Source organism: Podarcis cretensis (assembly GCF_951804945.1).
Source record: "Podarcis cretensis genome assembly, chromosome: 7".
Taxonomy (NCBI): Eukaryota; Metazoa; Chordata; class Lepidosauria; order Squamata; family Lacertidae; genus Podarcis; species Podarcis cretensis.
This window is the reverse complement of record NC_137176.1, coordinates 67,401,025-67,423,190: the sequence shown is the minus strand read 5'-3', so window position 1 is coordinate 67,423,190 and position 22,166 is coordinate 67,401,025. Positions and strand designations below refer to the sequence as shown.

Genomic DNA, 22,166 nt, shown 5'->3' with positions numbered 1-22,166 from the left:
AGCCGTGTTGGTCTGATGCAGTAGAAATATATAAATAAAATTTTAAAAATTGGCAATTGCACCTTAGAGACCAACTAAGTTTGTTCTTGGTATGTACTTTCGTGTGCATGCACACTTCTTGAAGCTTTAAGTTCCCAGGATTCTTTGGGTAGTCATGTGCTTTAAATCCAAGGTGTGGATCTGCCCATAAGAGTCAAAAAGCCCTTTCGAGGTTGGTTTGTTGGTCTGTTTTGGCACTCAGGCCACAGCAGAGTAGGAAAACTAAAAAGGCAGTAAAAATGTGCGTAAGTATGGAAGGTAAGTTTTCCACCACCCTTCCCAAAACAGTAACTTTAGCAGCAGAAACAAACTCTCAAGCATTGGCCTAGCAGTAGTCCTGAATGCATTTGCTTAAAATCAGAGCCCTTAATGACTACAAGGCTGCAAAGCATAGCTTTCAGCTAATCTGACACTGATCGGCAGCCAGCCGCCATAATGCAGTCTTGTGACATGAGGCATGAAAAGGGATACTGTGAAAACAATTTCAACATGGCCAAAACCTGTTATTACTAGGCAGGAAGTGCTTTTTATTTTTTCTAGAACTGAATTTGGGTGTAGGCCTAATAACCTTCCAATTTACAGGCGGAGTGGTTACGAACTCTTGAAAATTGTCTCGGAAAAAGTAAGAGTTTTATCTTATGCCTAATTAACCCCACAACCCATGCAAATACTATGCACAATTGTTCTCTATTGCGTCAAACTTTTCTCATCATGGGCTTTCCCTTTTTAATTTTCTACATTGGATGTGGCATGATGTGGCGTAGCATCAGTCTTTTAGGCTGCCCATTCGTAAATAATAAATTGCTCAAATTATACTGTCATATGTATTCCCTATTAGAGCAAACATTTCAAAGTTTGTCACTCTATAAGCAGCTCTAACATACAGTGGTCTTTTTGTGCTTTGTAAAGGAAAATTTGGATATGCTGCAGACATTAAAATAATTGTCCCTCATTTACCATGGAGTGTTTTCAGTAACTGTTTTTTCTCTCCCCCCGCCCCCCCTGTCAATAGGAAAACAAGATTACAAGAAAACCAGGCCAATGTTAAAAGCAACAAGATTAAAAGCAGAGGCCAAGAAAACTGCGCCAGGCATGAAGGTATATCTAACTGATAGCTTACACCAACATCCTAGAGATGTTGAGTTTCTTTTCCCCATAGATGTCCTGTGTGAATATTGATCTTTGAAAGATATTGTTTATGACACTTCAAAACCCTAAGTGGAATGCCAGGATCTAAAATATTCATGACTGATTTCTTTTGCGTTAACCTACAGCCAAGCTGGAATAACTGAAACTCGGAGGCTGCAATCTGACACGGCTCTGCTTAGGAATCAGTCCCATTTTGTTATTTATGAATTAAGCTTCAGTTTACCTATTTTTAAGATCTCTTGCCCCTACGCCACCATAAAGTCCCAGGGCGAGTTGCAACGATGAAATATGCAATTGTAAAACCATTCCAATTATAAAACACGGAAAGCCATTCCAAAGGCAACAGATGGGTATAAATTCAACAAAAGAGGTGGGTCCCACAAAACAAAATACCTTCACTGTCAAAGGCCAGGGCGAAGAGGTCTCTCTTCAGCATACAGTGAAATCTGTGCAGTGAAGATGCTACTTAGGGTCTGCTACGGAAATCCCCTTCTTCGGTGATGCCATCCTCTCCTTGTCTATGCAGGGTGCATAGAATAAAGCTGCAAAGTAATTTTGATAGGCAGCATTTTATTTTTTTTAAAGCTTCTTGTCAACTACTGTGTGTCATGGAATAATTTTTTAAAACAACTCCCATAGGCAGACAGTGAATGTTTTACAGCATAGAATAATAGACTTGGAGAACTGGAAGGGACCCTGAGGATCATCTAGTCCAACCCCCTGCAATGCAGAAATCTTTTGCACAATGTGGGGCTCAAACCCACGACTCTGAGGTGAAGACTCTCATGCTCTACCAAATGAGCTATCCCAGTTTGGCTCATATCTATTCAACAGTAAGTCCCAACAGGCCATAATCCCAAAGAACCGTGCGTAGGATTGTAGCCCTCATTATTATTGCACACCAGTGCTTTCTTTGGTTAAAAACCCCACAATGTACTGGTACCCATGCTTTGATAAAAGTGGGGGTCAGCACAAAATGGCTGCTGCAAGGCAGCAAAATATGTGGTGCCAGAACTCCTAACTAGTGAGTACCAGAAGCTCCATCTTCTGAACCACATTGAGGGACCCTGATGCAGCGTTCTGACCTCGCGTGTGTGATGTTGCACAAGGTACTGACGCCACATGAGCTACATTGCGTGATGTCCTAATGTCCCTCTGTGTCCAGTTTTTACAATGGGAGGGCCTATCCCCCTCAAAAAAACCATAGAGGGGGTCAATAGTGCCTTAGCTCCCTGGAGCCAGCATGTATGGCAAGTACTGTTACCTACACACACACACACACACACACACACACACACACACACAGAGAGAACCCTGACTGTTGACCATGATGGAATTTTTTGTCTAGATGTTACTGTAAACGGTTACAGTTTTGTCATAAATACATACAGTGGTACCTCGGGTTAAGTACTTAATTCGTTCTGGAGGTCCGTTCTTAACCTGAAACTGTTCTTAACCTGAAGCACCACCTTAGCTAATGGGGCCTCCTGCTGCTGCTGCGCTGCCAGAGCACGATTTCTGTTCTCATCCTGAAGCAAAGTTCTTAACCCGAGGTAATATTTCTGGGTTAGCGGAGTTTGTAACCTGAAATGTGTGTAACCTGAAGCGTATGCAACCCGAGGTACCACTGTATAACTGAAATCCAGCCTACAGTTTTCATCTTTCTGTCCAGCATGGAAAACGATTGCCTTCTCTTATGACCCAGCAAGGAAGCTGGTGGACTCAATTATTTTGGAACTTCTGTTTTTAAAGCTTAAAGAAAGGAAAGAGAACAAGTGAAGGTAATAAATAATAATATGAAGGATATTTATAATATTTTCACACCCACACATGACCCTGTCGTAGAGTTTGGCTAAACATATGTAGTTTGTTTAAATTGCTTCCAATACTTTCCTCTCGATTTATTTTTGGTTCAAAATAAATTAACATAAAATCAGCTTAGCAACCCATGCTGAAGGAAGGATGCAGATCAGGAAAAATAGATGCAAAAATGAGCTATTCCTAATGAGAAGAATGTCAGTAATGTTCAAAGAAGTACATTTCCTTGTTTCTGGCAGATGAGAAATCAATTCCCCCCTCCCCAAGTTATAGCTTACAGCAAATGGCAAGGTATTACTACCAGGCTGTAACAGCTGTTGAGCCGCCAGATGATGTATTTGGTTGTCTTCCAAAATTTGCTATTATAATCACAAAACAGTGGTTTCTTTTCGCTCTCTGATAGCTGATCTCGATCAAGCATTGCCACGCAATGTGGTCTGCTTTCACAACATCTTCTCCTCAGTTAGTGCAGTGTGTCAGGTTTTAATGGGGAAAAAATAGATTGCCATTTTTGTTGTTTGTTTAAAAGGCAGATTATTAACCTATCAAGCTATGCAATTTTCTCTGTCCCTTTCTGATTTAATTTTACCTTTCTGATTTAATTTTACATCGTAGAAGGGGCCACAAGGGTAATCTAGTTCAACCCCCTGCAATGCAGAAATCTTTTGTCGAATATGGGGCTTGAACCCACAACCCTGAGATTAAGAGTCTCATGATCCACCAACTGAGCTATCCGGACAAGTGGCCTCACAGCATAGGGTTGAGGATAGCCTCAAACAATGCATATATTGGAGGCTTGAATTCATTTGTTCATTCTTTAGATTTGTATAGCGCTTTTCCACACAAAAAAATCATGCTCAAACTGGTTTACAAAACAACAACAACACAGGAACACATTTCAAATGCTACAAAAACAATTTCATAATAACACAGCCAAGTAACATAGTAACAGTTTCATACTAACATAGCCAAACAATAGCATAGTAACAATTTCATAATTACAAAGCAGAACAATAGCAAATATAACGTAAAAAACATAAAAAAAATTCCCAGCAGAGCTTTTGGGAAATAACTATTTTTCAGTTGCCATCTGTAAAATAGGTGTGCCTTACCCTGGCTGGATGATGGTAGTTAAAGAAGATAAAGATTGTGCAGTATGTGGCATGTGAAAAGTACTATGCAAATTGATAATGAGAGTAAAAGGAAATCTTGCAGAAGCAGAATTATACTTCAGTGTTGTGTTTTCAGTGTTGAAGCATAGGGTTGAGTCACATATGCACACTCCTCACACGATTTCTGGACACTTGATTGTACAACTTGGTTGGCAACTGAATGAGAAGCAAGCTTCTTGAAGTACTGATGTAAAGTCAAACCATTGTTTAGTGTTGCATGAGCAAGCCATTTCCTCATGTCTCTCTGCCCTCATGTCCTCAGGTTCAGTTAGTTGTGTCCAGATGAGAGCAAAATATAAGTTACCTTCTGCCAACCTAGCAGTTCGAAAGCATACCAGTGCAGGTAGAGAAATAGGTACCACTGTGGTGGTAAGGTAAACGGCGTTTCTGTGAACTCTGGCTTAAGTCACGGTGTCTCGTTGCACCAGAAGTGGTTCAGTCATGCTGGCCACAAGACCTGGAAAACTATCTGCAGATGAATGCTGGCTCCCTGGGCCTGAAAAGCGAGCTGAGTGCTGCACCCCATAGTCACCTTTGAGTAGACTTAACTGCCCACGGGTGCTTTACCTTTACCTTTACTTTTACCTTTACTACTACTACTACTACTACTACTAATTTATTATTTATACCCCACCCATCTAGCTGGGCCTCCCCAGCCACTCTGGGCGGCTTCCATAGAAACCAAAAATACAGTAAAATATCACACGTTAAAACTTCCCTGAACAGGGCTGCCTTAAGATGTCTTCTGAATGTCAGATAGTTGTTTATCACTTTGACATCTGCTGGAAGGGCGTTCCATAGGGCGGGCGCCACTACCGAGAAGGCCCTCTGCCTGGTTCCCTGTAGCTTTGCTTCTCACAATGAGGGAACCGCCAGAAGGCCCTCGGCGCTGGACCTCAGCGTCCAGACAGAATGATGGGGGTGGAGACGCTCCTTCAGGTATACTGGACCGAGGCCGTTTAGGGCTTTAAAGGTCAGCACCAACACTTTGAATTGTGCTCGGAAACGTACTGGGAGCCAATGTAGGTCTTTCAAGACCGGTGTTATAAGTTACCTTGACATCAAAACCTGGAAAATAATGGTTTATACTTGCCCTCTAAACCAGAATTGCAAAGCATGGCTTGGTTATGTTTTAGCTCTTTGGAGTATAAGGAAGGAAAAACAGCTTATTAGTTTGGATATTGTAGCAAAGTATGGTTTGTGTTAAAGAGGAAATAATTGGATATGAGTAACTGAAAAGAGGAGGAAGTAGAAGGGATGCGGGTGGCGCTGTGGGTAAAACCTCAGCGTCTAGGACTTGCCGATCGTCAGGTCGGCGGTTCGAATCCCCGCGGCGGGGTGCGCTCCCGTTGCTCAGTCCCAGCGCCTGCCAACCTAGCAGTTCGAAAGCACCCCCGGGTGCAAGTAGATAAATAGGGACCGCTTACTAGCGGGAAGGTAAACGGCGTTTCCGTGTGCTGCGCTGGCTCGCCAGATGCAGCTTGTCACGCTGGCCACGTGACCCGGAAGTGTCTGCGGACAGCGCTGGCCCCCGGCCTCTTAAGCGAGATGGGCGCGCAACCCCAGAGTCGGACACGACTGGCCCGTACGGGCAGGGGTACCCTTTTAACTGAAAAGAGGAGGAAGTAGAAGGAGGGCGGATGTAAGCCTGTAGCATGTTTTGGTTATTGAAACTTCGCTTTGGGAGACTGGGAATGTTGCATTTGAACCAACTTGCTGTGATATGAAAGTCTAGCCAATGGGTTAATCCAAACAGTCTCTAAATTCAGCAGTCCCTTGTACCTTGATTTCAACTCCCACAATGCACATTAGCTCATACAACCTGTGCAAGGACCTGGGTATCCTTACACCTAAATACAGTGGTATTCTCGGGTTAAGAACTTAATTTCTTCTGGAGGTCCGTTCTTAACCTGAAACTGTTCTTAACCTGAGGTTCCACTTTAGCTAATGGGGCCTCCTGCTGCCGCTGCGCCGCCATGGCACAATTTCTGTTCTCATCCTGAAGCAAAGTTTTTAACCCGAGGTACTATTTCTGGGTTAGCAGAGTCTGTAACCTGAAGCGTATGTAACCTGAAGCGTATGTAATCCAAGGTATCACAATAATAATAATAATAATAATAATAATAATAATAATAATAATAATAATAATAATTTATAGCCAGCCCATCTGGCTGGGCTTTCCCAGCCACTCTGAGCGGCTTACACCACATAAAAAATTGTAAAACGTCAGACATTAAAAATCTCCCGATACAGGGTTGCCTCCAGATGTCTTCAAAAAGTCAGATAGTTGTTTATTTCCTTGACATCTGATGGGAGGGCATTCCACAAGGCAGGCACCACTACCGAGAAGGCCCTCTGCCTGGTTCCCTGTAACCTAACTTCTCGCAGGGAGGGAACCGCCAGAAGATCCTCGGAGCTGGACCTCCGTGTCTGGGCTGAAAAATGGTGTGAAATCGAATGCCTGCGACCTAAATGCCAGTTTCAGAGTTTTGCATTCTCTGCCAGCATGCCAGTACAATATTTCCATGGGCTATATTTATAAGCAAGCTGTGGTAACATATACACAATTTGCATTCATTTTCCTATCTATACTGAAGGAAATAGCCATACTTAAGATTCATCACATTTGAGGCAGCAGTAAGTTGGAGCAGTAGGAACAGGACATATTAAGAATAATGTAGAATATTTAGGAGCTTAATACAAAGTTTTTTAGATTTGGGGGGCACAGAAGATCAATTCAGCTTAGAACGACATTTTGATTTCATGGAGTTTCAGAAACACTAATTTAATTAAACATTATTCTTAAAATAATAATAATCTTGATTATTGCTTATTTTTCTATTATTTACCCAGGTAGACAGGTTGAGTTTTCACCAGGGATGCATTTTGCACAAACTTAGTCTTTTAAAAAAATGTATGGTTCCCCCCTTACTTCAAAATGGGCCCTAAACTTTTCTAAACCAACCCCAGTAGGGTACTTTTAATTTCAAAACTGGCATGCTAATTAGTCTATCCTGTCACATTTTGATTGCCTATCATTTTTATGCTGGATTGAAAGTAACAAACTTTCATTTAGTCATTGCCATTTAATACTTTTTTAATTTCCCCAATGAGTGATTTTTATCTTTTGTTGATAATGTCAACACAGTAACTTGTGGGCAATAAATATCCAGTGTTTTTGACTCTGTGTTGTTGAAGCAGGATGACTGTGGTAGACTGCAGAATTTATGTGCTTTCCTATGTCTATTAAAACCTCTCCATGCATAAATAGTTTTCCTGTTAAAAGAAAGGCATTAGTCCAATGGCCTGTCAAGTCTAGATGTCTGTGGGAAGCCCACAAGCAGAAACTGAGTGCAGCAGCATCCTCCTCACTTCTGATTCCAAGCAAACTGGTATTCAGAGGCTTACTGCCTCCAGCAGCAAAGGTACAACACAGCCATCTCTTCTAACTCCCATTTCCCTCAGCTCCTTGGTCTTCCTTCCGAAAAAGTTTAAGCAAAGGGATCTGTCCTATCTGCAAAGACAGATGCAAAGGATTCATCCAGCTACTCTGCAAACTCCTTATCTTATGCTGAAAACCAGAATCGATTTTCTGCTACTCAACAAAAAATTAAGAGTCACTATCCTTACTGTGAATTTCTTCAGCTCTATCATAAAGGTAAAGGGACCCCTGACCATTAGGTCTGTTCGTGGCCAACTCTGGGGTTGCGGTGCTCATCTCGCTTTATTGGCCGAGGGAGCCGGCGTATAGCTTCTGGGTCATGTGGCCAGCATGACTAAGCCGCTTTTGGCGAACCAGAGCGGCACACGGAAACGCCATTTACCTTCCTGCCAGAGCGGTACCTATTTATCTACTTGCACTTTGATGTGCTTTCGAACTGCTAGGTTGGCAGGAGCAGGGACCGAGCAATGGGAGCTCACCCCGTTGCGGGGATTCAAACCGCTGACCTTCTGATCGGCAAGCCCTAGGCTCTGTGGTTTAACCCACAGCGCCACCCACGTCTCTTACAGTTCTATCATACAGTTCTATCATACTTTCCCCTTAAAAACAAGCAGTGCTTGTTACATAGGGTAGCATCTAATGGTGATTGTCAGCTGCTAGAAGGGAATTTGTCAGCAGAAAAATGAGGGAAGCCATCTATGGCAAGAACTTCCTTCCTCCTGCAATGACCTGCCTGCCCTGCCTCACAAAGTGTGTTCTGGATTATCCTCTAACCTTCTGGGGTGTAGCAATTCCCCCCCCTTTTTTTGACAAAGTAAAGAGAAGGGGACTCCTTCCTTCCTTCTCTATTGCCCCTAATTATCAGATTGCAGGAAAGAAGAAGCTGAGGAGGAGAGCAAGCAATGATAGAAGAAATCAAAAGACTACAAACGACCCAGAGAGTGGAGAACCAGCTGAGGTCATCCTGCCCAGGACCCCCTTAAGCAGTATTGCTGGGCCCAGATAGGTCTAGGAGCACAACTGTAGTAGATACAAGAAAATGAATGAATTCTGCCTTATATGACCATTGCATTTTGACATAGAGAAGATGTGTGCCTGCAGTCCCCCATCTCTTGCTTTCTTTTTTATTCCCATCGCTTTCTGAAAACAAATTTTACATAGCTCTTTTCTTTGAAATTCCGTTAGATAAAACCAAAAGAAGATCCCAAAGTTTAAACTAACCTGATGATCCTTATAATTATGGGTTGGGAACAAAAGCACACCAACAGTTTTTAAATGGCGTTGTTGTTGTTTCAAACCTGTGAGTCGCATTATTTGTGTGGAAAAGGAAATTTGTGCTACCTGCAGAATGACAATCCACTGAGAAATCTTCGCCCCAAGAAGCGATAATATTTGAAAAGTGTATGTGGTGGCATATACTGAATTATGGATATGAAATACTGATAAAATATAAAGCAGATTCATGTAAATGCAAATGAAGTGTGTTCCAGAGGAGTTTGCGACGGGGGAGAGAATCGACAGAGGAACGTTAACTCTTTCTTGGGATTACACTGTTTTGCTTTCTCTCTGACGTGAGTACTTTCAGAAGTGCTTGCAGAGAGAGAACTTGCATGCTACATGAAATTATTAAATCCAGCTCGAAGTTATAAAGTAGGCTCGAGTTACACAATGTGCAAACGCATGTGTGTGAGAGAGGCCTTAATTATGTATGTCGTTCAAATAAGGAAGACGGCCTCCCAAAGGCCCCATTTATGCATGTCAACCCTAGAGCCAGGCCTCGTTGTGTCAGGTCACAGCCTTCCAGCATTAGATGAAACTGCCTGGGTGAAATGGCTCTTAGCTTTAAATAGTCTTTTCAGAAGGTGGAAGAGCCTTGGTCTTTGTCCACCTGCCCCACATTCTTCCTGCAGTAAGTTTGAGACACGGGCTATAATTTAGAGAGCTGTAAAGCTCATTTTACAGAATAAGTTCCAAGTGCCTGGGGGTTTTCCTTAACATATATATTTTTTTAAGCGGTATGGTAGGTTGCTTCCCAGCTCCCAGAAAAGATAGGAAACTTTCAAAGTTCACATATATTGCCTAGGAAGAGGGTGCTGTTAAAAATGTGTGATGCTGCTGGTGGGCACTTGGATACCTTTAAAGTACTCTGTGAATTCTGTCCCTCTTCAGAGTCCTGGGCAAAACACTTCCTAAGCCTGTTATACAGTAATCTTTCTTCTTTAGCCGCATGGTCACCAGATTCAGTTCTGATAACCAGACTAGAAGCGACATTAAATGCACTTTTAAAAAACGTGCAGTTTAAAAAAAAAAAGGGGGGGAGATTTGAAGAAGATTAGGACCACAGCGGGTGAAGAGAGAGAAATGAAGTCTTTGCTTCTGCTGTGATTCCAGTGAAAAGCCCCAGCCCCACCCCAGTGATTGGTGCTGTTGGCCTTAATAGAAGTTGTTTGCCAAAGCAGTAGCTTGAGGGGTGGAGATTGTCATCAGATTTGTGCCAGGGGGAAAGGAATTGAATTCCTCACCTACAAAAATCCCGTGCTGTTCTTCATCCCCACAGCTATTTACACTAATAAAGATGTGTGTAAACAAAAAAAATTCCTTCCAGTAGCACCTTAAAGACCAACTAAGTTAGTTCTTGGTATGAGCTTTGCTTCTGCTGTGATGCACACGAAAGCTCATACCAAGAACTAACTTAGTTGGTCTTTAAGGTGCTACTGGAAGGAATTTTTTTTGTTTTGACTATGGCAGACCAACACGGCTACCTATCTGTAACTGGAACTAAAGATGTGTGTGTTAATCGTAAGAAATGCATTAATATCACATCTGCTTTAGCCCTTACTGTTAATGCATGTTAACCACCAAATCATAGAATTGTAGAGTTGGAAGGGACCCCATGCATGACAGATGGCCATCCAACTTCTGCTGAAAAACCTTCAAGGAAGGCGAGTGCAGGGAGACTTGTTCCACTCTTGCTGTCCGAAAGTTATTCCTGACATTTAGTCGGAATCTCCTTTCTTGTAGCTTGATGCCTCCAGAGCGGGAGAAAACAAGTTTGCTCCATCTTCCATGTGAAAGCCCTTTAGAAATTTGAAGATCATGAGGAAGGTTAGGTTTGCTCATGTGGTGAAGCAAACCAACAAACCAAAAGTGGCCTTCAGTTTAGATTATATCATTATTTGGCCAGGGTGTTTGTTCACGGTTATTGTTTTTTAAAGTGTATTTTGACATTGGTTAAGTAAACTGTGTAGCTCATTGCTGTGGGGCCTTGCATGAGGAGGGTCATCAGGCTGTGCTTGAGTAAATTACAGAGTAAGTTTCCTACCATGATAATTTACAATGTGTTGAGTAAATTGCATACAGTGTTAATGTATTTATGAATGAAAAATGTCATTTGTTCTTAATTAAACTGAAATGATGACTTGTCTAACTTTTTTTCTTTCAACCCCGATCTTATCATTGCTACAGGAAGTCAGCCTCATCCTTGGAGCTATATTGGTATTTCTGGTAGCATGTTATGCTTTCTTTTATCTTAACCTGTCCGAAGAGGTTGACCTTGAACTGGATCAAGATGAAAACTAGCAGATGTCCTTTTTGCAAGCTTTTTTTCCTAGAAAAGATGATGATGAAGAACAAGCCGTCTCTTCACAGAGGTGGCCATAACCTGAACAAGTTCCTGCACTTTGGAAACTTTTGAAATATTGTAGCAAGGCTTACGGGTTTTAATGATGAAGCCCACTGACCAAACCTCTGTTATTCAACCTGGCTTATTCAATGATATAGAGCCTTTTCATAGTTTGTTTCATAATTTGAGCTGCAAAATATTTGATTCCGGAATACAATTTCCTACATTTATGAGCATTACCATGTTGGAGGGCAGACTCTGATTTCCCTGGACTCATCTTGGAATGAGCTATTTTCAAAGGATGACAAACCGAAACCAAACAGGATGGAACTGGATAAAGTTACATTGTCTATGCTGTCTGTGGGCATGCTTCCATTATTAAGAATGTTAAGTTGCATTAAAGGCAGTAGGAAAGGTTCAAGCATATGTTTAATTCTTAGACTAATACCAGTGAGAATTTAAATGTGCTTAACTATAACTGGATCATACCCAGTAATTAGTGAGAGCAAGTATTAGTATGCCAAGGTTTACTTTGACTTTGCGAGCAAAAAGTGTAGACAAGCTGGAGAAGAGGGATTCGACCACACCAGCACAGTCTTCTCCGTATCAATGCATCAAGTGTACCCTCTTGCACCATTGGCCACGATGCTGCAAAAACACACATAGGTTGCATTGATTTCAGTGAGAGAGTAAAACGTGCTTAAATTCCATTCAGAATAAGGAGATTGTAAAATGCTGAATGTTGGCTGGAAGATGGTCATTGTTATTAACTGCAAAACAGCCCAATGCCAAGATCCAGAGCTCAAAAGAGTCCAGAGGATGCTAACCAGGACAGCACAATTTATGGACAATTCACGAATAGGTAAGGCCTATTGAGTTCAATTGGACTTGTTCCCAGATAGGTGTGTATAGGATTGCAGCCTAGGTTGGTTGCAACCTCTGCAAGTGTCAATATCAAACAAGCAGTCTTAATTCATGGGGATTTTAAAAAACTAATTTGCAAAGATCACCTTGAGTTAACCACCTCGCGTTTCCATTTGCAATGAAAGCAGATTTTAACCGAGAAAATAATTAAAGGTAATTTATGGTATTGGCCTACAAGTTGATATACTTGGATTTATTTCCTAACAGCAAATTAAACTGTGCTCAAGTATAGCCATCAGTGAGAGAACCAAGAACCAGACGAGAGAAGTGTAATCGAATATTTTAAGATTGGAGCTAATGGAAACAGACGGGTCACTACACTGCATTTCCCTCTCCCAATGGGACCTACCTCTACCATCAAAGCATTTTCTGCTGTGGCTTTCAATGGATGTTTGTATAGAATATGGAGAGCCTCGACTCAGTAAAAGCTACTTGGAGTCAACTCTGATCAAACTCTACGATCCAAAGCTTCCAAATTATCAAGAGTTGCCAGAAGAAACACTTCCCAAATAAGCATGCTTTAATAATTTGTAATTGTAGCACATCTATACATAGAATCACACGGCAAACCTCTCTGTTTAGAAGAACCCTTCTATTCCTTTTTTAAAAAAATATTTTTTGGTGCAAGTTTATTTTCAGTGTCACCCTGGCTCCTTTGTGCATATATATCAGCAGTCATCTTTTTCATTCATTGCCAACTGTTCAAGGCACATGTGTTCTGTCAGAAATGGCACCTGGATGACAGAAGCTCAAGCATTTACATATGCCTCTGAAGCAGAGTTCCTTGCCTCTTGGGCTATCTTAACGAATGTAAATAGAAAGTTCAGTCGATGTTGATTTTAATTAGCGCATTGCTTCATTAATATAAAGTTGAAATTCTGTTTTAATTATACCATTGCTGTTCCTGCAATATCAACATGGAAGATACATGGTTGCTGGTTGTTTTTTAAAAAATCTCTTTGGCAATTAGGCAGTCATTTTTCATAAGTTCAAATAACGGTTAACAAACCTTTTCCATACAAATTCCCAGTAAATTGGAAACATCCTGGCTCCTTAATACTTTCTTGTATGATAAAATTCTAAATATAATGTATAAGGTTTTTTTTCCCTAACCTCAGTTCCAAGGAAAAATAGATAATACAAAAAATGCATCTGAGTATATTATAAGGTCTGCAATTATTATTTTTTACTTGTGATGAATCTGTGCAGATTTGATGGTTGGGAAATTTATGATGCTGTTCACATGGTTCGTTCATTTTAATGGGGCATCAGAGAAGCCCTAGTGCTGATTAGGATATGGAAGCTTAATAGAGAATTGTTTGGTATGTTTATTGAAGCCTTGAAATTCATTTTAACATCCTGACCATAAAGCTACTCTGCTCAGTCTGTGGACCAAATCATAGGTGTTTCTTTCGCTGTTGTTTGTCATAAAGATTTTGAAAGTCAGCTATTATAATGCATCCAAGTTGAAAGACACAACATGAAAACATTCCACAAACAGGAAACATAATGCAGATCAATCCAAACTGAAAAATTGGTCACTTTACATGTAAAGTTTTACTTCTTTTGGCAGGATAATATGGTACTTGACTGAAATTGCAAAAAAAAAAAAAGAAAAAGAAAAAAGAGAGAGGTAGTGTTGGAATTGCTTCCTGGCATTTTTTTGTAGTGAATTCTGCTTGTAATTGTGAGAATGAAATTGGCAAATGAATAAACTGGCTATGATTATTTGTGTACTTTCCCCTCTCAACGGAACAATAAACAAACCGGGGTCTGGTTCATGCAACTTAGAGAACTGGCACCATCATTGCACTTTGGCACCCAGCATGCATGATTTCTCCCGTCTGTGGAGGAAGAATTATGAGATCAAGTGTTTGCACAGTGCACTAGTGATGCTCTCTGTATGGTGGAGGCAGTGTTGTCTCTTGAGTTGGCACCCTTTTCTCTATGGTCCTTCCTTTTCCTCTCCAATGCACCACTGCCCACTCACTTTTCGGCACACCAGCCTGACAGTGAGCCCAAGGGAAATGGATGTTGCTTCTCCATCTCCTCCCTTTTGTCATTGCTTGCATTGCCAGAGAGGGCAGGTGAACAGGCAGGACTAACAAGGAGGAAGAGAGTAGAACCAAGCAGTTTCAGAGCATAATAGTTCTCCAAGGGGTGTGGGCCATGACAAATGCCTAGCAATTCCCACCCCTGGCACCAGCTTTCTTTGGAATGGGAGTGGAAGGGTGTTTGCTTGTTCCTTTATCCAGTGCTTTTTTTCTTAAAAAATGTTTAGGGGTACTCTCATTTTGACTCAAGAAAATCACCATCTTACAGTTCAAATCAGGAAAAATAAATACAGCAAATGGACAAAAGTACAAAGATTCACAAAATGTTTAGGGGTCTGCATCCCCCCAGAAAAAAGCACTGCCTTTACCACATACCACTGTTATGTTAAGTTGTGTGAACTGTACTTAAATCAGAAAAAAAGAATATTTTGAATGCATATCCTTTTATGTGACCGTTTAACTTAACCTCAGTGTGCCATGTTTTATATAATAACATATATATTTAAAATGTTACCAAGAAGGGGAAAAGGAACTTTATATGGCATGTCAATGCCCTTAACCAGTACCATTCTCTGCTAATGTTTACTGAATCCCAAATTTGTGAAGAAACAGCCAAAATGTTAGGTTCCAGTGTCTCTCAAACAGATGCCTCAGCATTATTTTGTTGCTTGTTTGGATGAATAAACATGCACAACTGTGAAATGTTACATTGTAGGAGCCTTTTTATTTTTTGAAAATGGGCTAATCTGTTTACTGTCCCCATTTGAGACAACAGTATCAGTTATTGCCAGTTTGGGCGGCACTGCAATTACCAGTACCAGACAAGCACCTGGGAGCTGCAATAGCCTGTAAATAAGGTTACCAGTTTTTTTTTTAATGAATCTGGGGACACTTTTCAACTTCAGTCAGAATGGATGGATTTTGTCAGGGAACTGATTTGTAAATCCAGGGACTGTCCCCGGGAAACGGGGACATCTGGTAACCTTACCGTAAAACTTGTAACTTTTGGGACTATTGTATAATTGTATTCAGTTTGTTTTGCATGTTAAATCAAAGACAAACATATACTTATTAAAACACTGTCCTATTTTCCCCCTCTCTGTGTTTACCTCACGGACCCTGAATAATTTTTAACTTAGTGAAATTGTGGAGGTGAATTCATGTATCAACATTCCACTTTACTCCCCTCCAAATAGGGATTGCTAAGGCTTCAATCCGAAGGGCACATATCAGGAAGAAAGTTGAACTGAACTTGGTGGAGCATACCTCTAGTAAACATGCATGGAGGGTCAAAGTGTTTAGACGTTATACCAGCCAACAGCCAGTTATGGTTGGATCTACAGATATCTGGAAAAGAACTTAGGAAGGGAAACTTGCATTTTGGTTTTAGACAGAAGCCTTGTAAATAAGTCCAGAAGTTTCTTGACCAAAAAATAATAGATAAACCATTTCACCTATTTGAATTTGACTCTATTAAGTCATTTGTAACATACAGTACCTGTAGTGTTAAAAGAGAGAGGACATAGGACACTGCCTTACATTGAGTCAGCTCATTGGTCCATATAGTCAGTATTGCCTGTATTTATTGGCAGAGGTTCTCCAGGGTTTCAGGCAGAAGTCTCTCAACCCTACTCTCAGCTGAATCTGGGTCATTCTGCATGCAGTACAGATGTTCTACCACAGATCTCCGGCCCTTCCCCCCGGAAAAGAGACACCTCTGCTAATTTTCAAATGATCCCTAGCATCTCACTTGAGGGTAATGAATGATCCACTGAGTGATTGTTTACACATCTCTGAATATTAGCATTTGGGATGCTTATTTCCTGGACAATTTGAAGTGGTGTCTCTCTCACTGATGGGACGCGGGTGGCGCTGTGGGTAAAAGCCTCAGCGCCTAGGGCTTGCCGATTGAAAGGTCGGCGGTTCGAATCCCCGCAGCGGGGTGCGCTCCCGCTGCTCGGTCCCAGCGCCTGCCAACCTAGCAGTTCAAAAGCACCCCCGGGTGCAAGTAGATAAATAGGGACCGCTTACCAGCGGGAAGGTAAACGGCGTTTCCGTGTGCGGCTCTGGCTCGCCAGAGCAGCAATGTCACGCTGGCCACGTGACCCGGAAGTGTCTCCGGACAGCGCTGGCCCCCGGCCTCTTGAGTGAGATGGGCGCACAACCCCAGAGTCTGTCAAGACTGGCCCGTACGGGCAGGGGTACCTTTACCTTTACCTTTACTCTCTCACTGAATGGAGGATAAACCTTTTAATGTAATTGTAAGTGTTATTCCTAGGACCTTAATGGGTCAAGAGCTTGTGACTTCATCTCAGCATTCCTGGGGGGGGGGCAGCGGCGGTCAGCACCCACACTTTGAGAAATCACATGTGTTAACAAATACTGGCAAGGCCTGCCAAACTCGGCCCCCAATTGGTACAGCAATACTCCCCAAAGAGAGTGCATTCTCCTAGTACTTCGAGAAACCCTTTTCCGGGACCACTGTTGCAACCAAGTATTTCTTTGGAAACATTTAATGAGCTCTTAACAGACATTATGGAGCCCAGTAAGGAAATGGATTTATTCATTTATGGATTCAAGCAATGAAACAGTGGTTAATAGACATGTTAGAGCTGAGTTTCTTGAGCCATTTATCCTGGAGTACTCTTTATCCCAGAGTACATTTATCCTGGAGTACCCTGTACTCTACAGTGTGACAGCTGCACATTGAGTTTCCATGTTTACAAAATTGATTTCTTCATGAATTCTGAAGCCAAACACTCAGTTTACCACAGCATCTCTTTGCAGCGCAATAGGGGACCTGCTGGAAGTTGCACTTAAATTAGTGTGCCTTGCTTTCATGGAGTAAGCTCTCGATGACAAATAGATTGTCAGATTGAGATACACCTCTATAGATCAGCTTTCTGCAGGCATTAGCTCCTGAAATGACACCGGGCAGAGGCAAAAAACCAACATCCAATTATAAGGAAATCTCCTCTCAGGATAGGTTGCCAACATTTTGGGTTCATTATTAGATTTAATAATGCTACGAAAGAGCCCTGGAACTCTCAACTTTTATTTATCGCAACTCGGTGGCATTTGAGGAAGAGGCGATGCGGCACAAAGGTAAAGAATTGCCAGAGAAGAGCAGCTTGAGAATGGCTAAGATTAATGAACAGATAAAGACACATATGATTGCCTGCCTTTCCAGAACAAGCAGCTACCAGCTCATTAAGCCGGTGAGAACTCTTGAGACAGTTGTTACAAACAGCCTTGCTTTCAGCAGGAAATAGTGGCATCTCAGTTCACATTTATAAAGGCTTCTGGCATGACAGCAAGGGAAAAGCCTTAAAGGATGGCACATTTCTGCCAGAATGTGTGTGCTTGAAGGTGAGCCTAAGGAATGGTTGTCACAAAAGGGAAATTCCTTTTCTAGCAAATTTGTTCCAATAATCATCATAACAACATAATTTTGTATATATAGTAACCAATTACAAACAGATTTCACAGTAAATTATCCATATCAGATAAACACACCATCCTTCCCAACAATTCATTACAGTACTTTTTTTTATAAAAAAGTATGTATTTTGTTAATACCTTCCTATACTGTAGTTAAAATCACTTAACCCCCTTGATTAACATTTAACTCATTTACACTCTTTAGCATGAACAAGGAGTAGTGCAGCTGATGTGTTTTCTTGAGGCAATGTTGGTGTCAGCTTTTAGACTACAGAACTTTTCACAAGCAGAGCAGAAATGTGCATAACTCTCAGGCATGTGAGTAAGGGTGGGTGACCTGAAGGATTTGGAGGAAGAGTGTGATACAGATGTGAGAGATTCAAAAATAGATGCATGCACATAAATTTGTCTTGAGGGCATTAAGATGGGATGAGAAGTCTGGATTCCTTAGGTCTGGTCATCTTTCCACTGTACTAATGTGGGTCTTTTTCAGTGAAAGGTGAAAGATTTATACGATCTGAAGAGAGACCAGAGTGGGTCTTTTTCTATGGGAATGATATGCATCACATGCATGTATATACTTGGAACACTAAGGGCCAAACAAGATGACATGTGCTAGTAACATGGAAAACGCCACATGATCAGGTTTTACTGCCTTGCAACTCCTCTGTAGCAAAGTGAAAATTGACCTTGCAATTGGCTTACGCTGAAGCTGGTAGGGTGAATGGAACTGGTTGCAGCTGCTGACAAAGAGAACCAGTCAAATGAAACAGGAGCAGGAGACACAGAGACCGAGTATAATAGCCCACAAGCACCTGCATCTCTGTGGGAATATCCAGGTTGCCTGCATCTAAGGAATTTGGATTCTGCTCTGTTACTGCATCAAGGAGTATGAACACTCTGGGGTTCGTTGAAGCTGTGTATGTTCCATGGATATGTAGAAGCACAGGATTTGTTACACAGCACAGTATCCACCAACTGGAGAAACTCAGTGACTTAAAACTGGGCTGTACCTGGAGAAACTCAAAAGTCACTAGGGCAACTGAGCAGGTAGGTTGGAGTGACATGTGGAGCTACTTTCTTCCCCTGTCTAGCCAAAGAACAAATTATGCAAACAATAAAAAATATGCAAGTTTGCATTCATGTTGGTTGCAAAATTACATCACCCTTGGCAAATAACATGGAATTTATTCTTTAGTAGGTAGCTCTGAAGGTCAAACTCTACAAACAGAACTTTGGGGTTATATCAAGCTAAGTCATTCATCCGAGTAGATCTATTAAAATCAAAGGTCTTCCCCATCTGTACCACACATTTAAAGCAGTATCACACCACTTTAAACAGTCAGTGCTTTCCCCAAAGAATCATGGGAGCTGCATTTTGTTATGGGTGCTGAGAGTTCTTCATAGACCTCTTTTCCTGCCACAGTACTACAATTTGTAAAGCTTTCTGAGAAGGAGGATTGATTTTTAATTTTTTTTAATTTTTTTATTTATTGGTAATGGTAGCTCTGTGATGATTAAGTTAAGCCCACTGGGTCTACTCAGAGCAGGACATAGAGGCAGATCTATATTATCTAGAATGGCCTGTGCTTTTGTTGCTTGGTATAAATAACCCATTTTCCAGACTCATTCGAGTTGCTGAGAAACGAGAAACTAAATGTTACCGCCACACACACACATTTCCTTGCATGGATGGCTGGTGGGCACCTAAAGGAAAACTCCAAAGGTGAGGATTACACACATTTTCACTTAAATTGTTCTGTAACGTAAATGTAAACTCTACATTGGCAAACACGTTCATCTGATTTCTCTCCTTCCTGCTCCTCCTTGTTAGCACTCACACACGTTACAAATAGTGAGAGAGCTGCTGAATGCTGAAAGGCACTCAAGATGTAAATTAGGAACCACTGGAATTAGAAAACAAAAAAGTGTTTTGTTCCTGGGGTGGGCAGCCAATTCAGAGTTCACCCATACCCACGTCATCTAACATATATATATATATATATATATATATATATAGAGAGAGAGAGAGAGAGAGAGAGAGAGAGAGAGAGAGATATCACTTATTTGCTTACACCATTTTGAGACCCAAGTTCTCTGGCCGATTTACAAAAATCAGTACAAATGTCCAAAAAACACCCCTCGGAACCAAGCATAAAACACTACCAAAAACAAAAGAGATGAGCATAAAATGAAAATATATTAGGTTGTATCCAACTAACTTGCAAACCCATTGAAATTAATGACCATGACTAACTTTCCAAGGTATCTGCTCTGAACAAAAGTTACTTGAGTCCAACTCGTGCATGTGTGCATGCGCGTATACCACATAGTAAGGCTGGATAAATGCAAATAAAGAAGAGAGGGAGACTAATCCCCAAATTTTCCCAGTAGTGATGTATGGAAGTGAGAGCTGGACCATAAAGAAGGCTGATCGCCGAAGAATTGATGCTTTTGAATTATGGTGCTGGAGGAGACTCTTGAGAGTCCCATGGACTGCAAGAAGATCAAACCTATCAGCCCTGAGTGCTCACTGGAAGGACAGATTGTGAAGCTGAGGCTCCAATACTTTGGCCACCTCATGAGAAGACAAGACTCCCTGGAAAAGACCCTGATGCTGGGAAAGATGGAGGGCACAAGGAGAAGGGGGCGACAGAGGACAAGATGGTTGGACAGTGTTCTCGAAGCTACAAACATGAGTCTGACCAAACTGCGGGAGGCAGTGGAAGACAGGAGTGCCTGGCGTGCTCTGGTCCATGGGGTCACGAAGAGTCGGACACGACTAAACGACTAAACAACAACAAAAATCCCCAAATCTGTGCTGATAGATGGGGTTAGGATCCAGTGGCCAACCCCATCTGCTGGAGGTAGAGGGAATTCCATCATCATGGAGGCATTCACTGAAGCCAGGCAGTTGAGAAGCTATCACCAGCAATGTCCCCATTGTCAAAAGCCAGTGTAGGTTCCCAAAGTTGGCAATTGCAGGATGGAGGCAGACCACAGGCAATTATGGATCTGCTGAATCCTAAGATGTTCCATTCCCCAAGTGGAGTTCAGTTTGGGCCCCTCAGCTATATCAGTCCAGAGTTACCGCAACAGCAATGTCCCTGCTGCTGACATGAGCAGTAGGTCCTGGGATACTGTGGGTCTGAGCCATAGCTCCCTAGCTGTGGTTTGGATTTCACTGTCCATAGATCAACCAGAGTACCTGGATTAACTGGTATCTGGAGATCTGATTTTTTTTTCCTCCTGGACTCTATACTGGGTCTGCATTAGGACCCTAGCTTCTGGGCCTTAGCAATGGCATCATCACCAATGTCTATGGGTGTCAGTCCTTGCCTTGGTAGTAAATAATGCTCTCCCAGATGTATCTCCTCCACTTTGAATTACTTACTGGAAGTGGAGGATTGGTGGTGTTGGGTCCATTACCCACTGTGAAGTCCATCTGTGCAGGATATGATTGTTGCATGCCAGGGCTTGAAGGCATCATCGTTGCCTAATATGGGCCAAGGTCAGGTCTGAATTTCTTTCTAAAAAAATATAATTTTAGTGATTTATCATAAACATGCACAAACTAACATTACTATACAATAACAGAACTATACACAAATCGTATTCAGTATATATATAAAAATACAAATTACAGAGATGCAGTTATATATAACCAAGGTTTTAAGATGAGTGTATATAGCCCAACTGCAATGAGGGCTTTGGGAGGAAGACTTGTATGACTCTCCCTGTTTATATAATCAAAAAATGGAGACCAGCCTGAGTCAAAACTATGCAGTTTGGCTTCACTCCAGATTCCGCGTCTGTGTCTGACCAGACCAGACCTGATTTTCAATAAATCTAGGAAGAGGTGGATATCTAAAATACAGGGTCTGATTGTGCATGTTTCAGTTTGATGCCATCTGCACGAAAGGCAGTTTCATAAGAAGATGCAAACCCTGCCAAAATCAGTACCTTAAAAAGAATTAATAAAACCACCAGTGAGAAACAAAATGTAGTAATCATTGCTCAACACTGCTACATCTCTACGTTGGAAAGTCTTCTCTCTCCCCCATCCCAACCACCTTCTGTTATTTTAAAATACAAGGGCATCTGTAACTAGGTAGTGACAGAAGCAGCTTAATCCCAGAATTACAAAGTTCCTACGTCTCATTTCTCAGATGCCTCAAAAGAAAATGTGCTACAAGCAACTCCCAGTTTATGTGGGGGGTTAGGTTCCAAGGCACAGCATGTTTAAGTGAAAGCGTGTATATTTGAAACACTGTTGAAAAAGCCTACAAACACCTCATTTCGCCTCTGTGCCAGCCCGTTCATCCCCTTTTTGTGACATTTTTATGTCACTTCCGGGCTCAGTGCAATACCTGCATGTGCAGTTGCCCCCATACCAGGCACGCTTAAAACAGTTGCTGCCTGTACATAAATGCAAATTATCATATTGGCAGCTAGGAACTGGGGCAAATAAGACAGACCTGCAATGCCACTGCAGCTATAGGAAT

General features: G+C 41.7%; 1 protein-coding gene across 5 annotated transcripts in view; it reads left to right on the top strand.

Moving 5' to 3' along the window:
• TRIQK (triple QxxK/R motif containing) overlaps positions 1-14,922 on the top strand; it is a 47,194-nt gene extending 32,272 nt beyond the window's left edge. For all 5 annotated transcript variants that reach the window (XM_079983246.1, XM_079983248.1, XM_079983245.1 and 2 more), the window contains 2 exons: positions 1,052-1,137; positions 11,086-14,922. In XM_079983246.1, coding sequence (XP_079839372.1) covers positions 1,052-1,137; positions 11,086-11,199 — 200 coding nt within the window. In that variant the 3' untranslated portion in view covers positions 11,200-14,922. The remainder of the gene's footprint in view (positions 1-1,051; positions 1,138-11,085) is intronic.
• Positions 14,923-22,166: the final 7,244 nt, after the last annotated feature.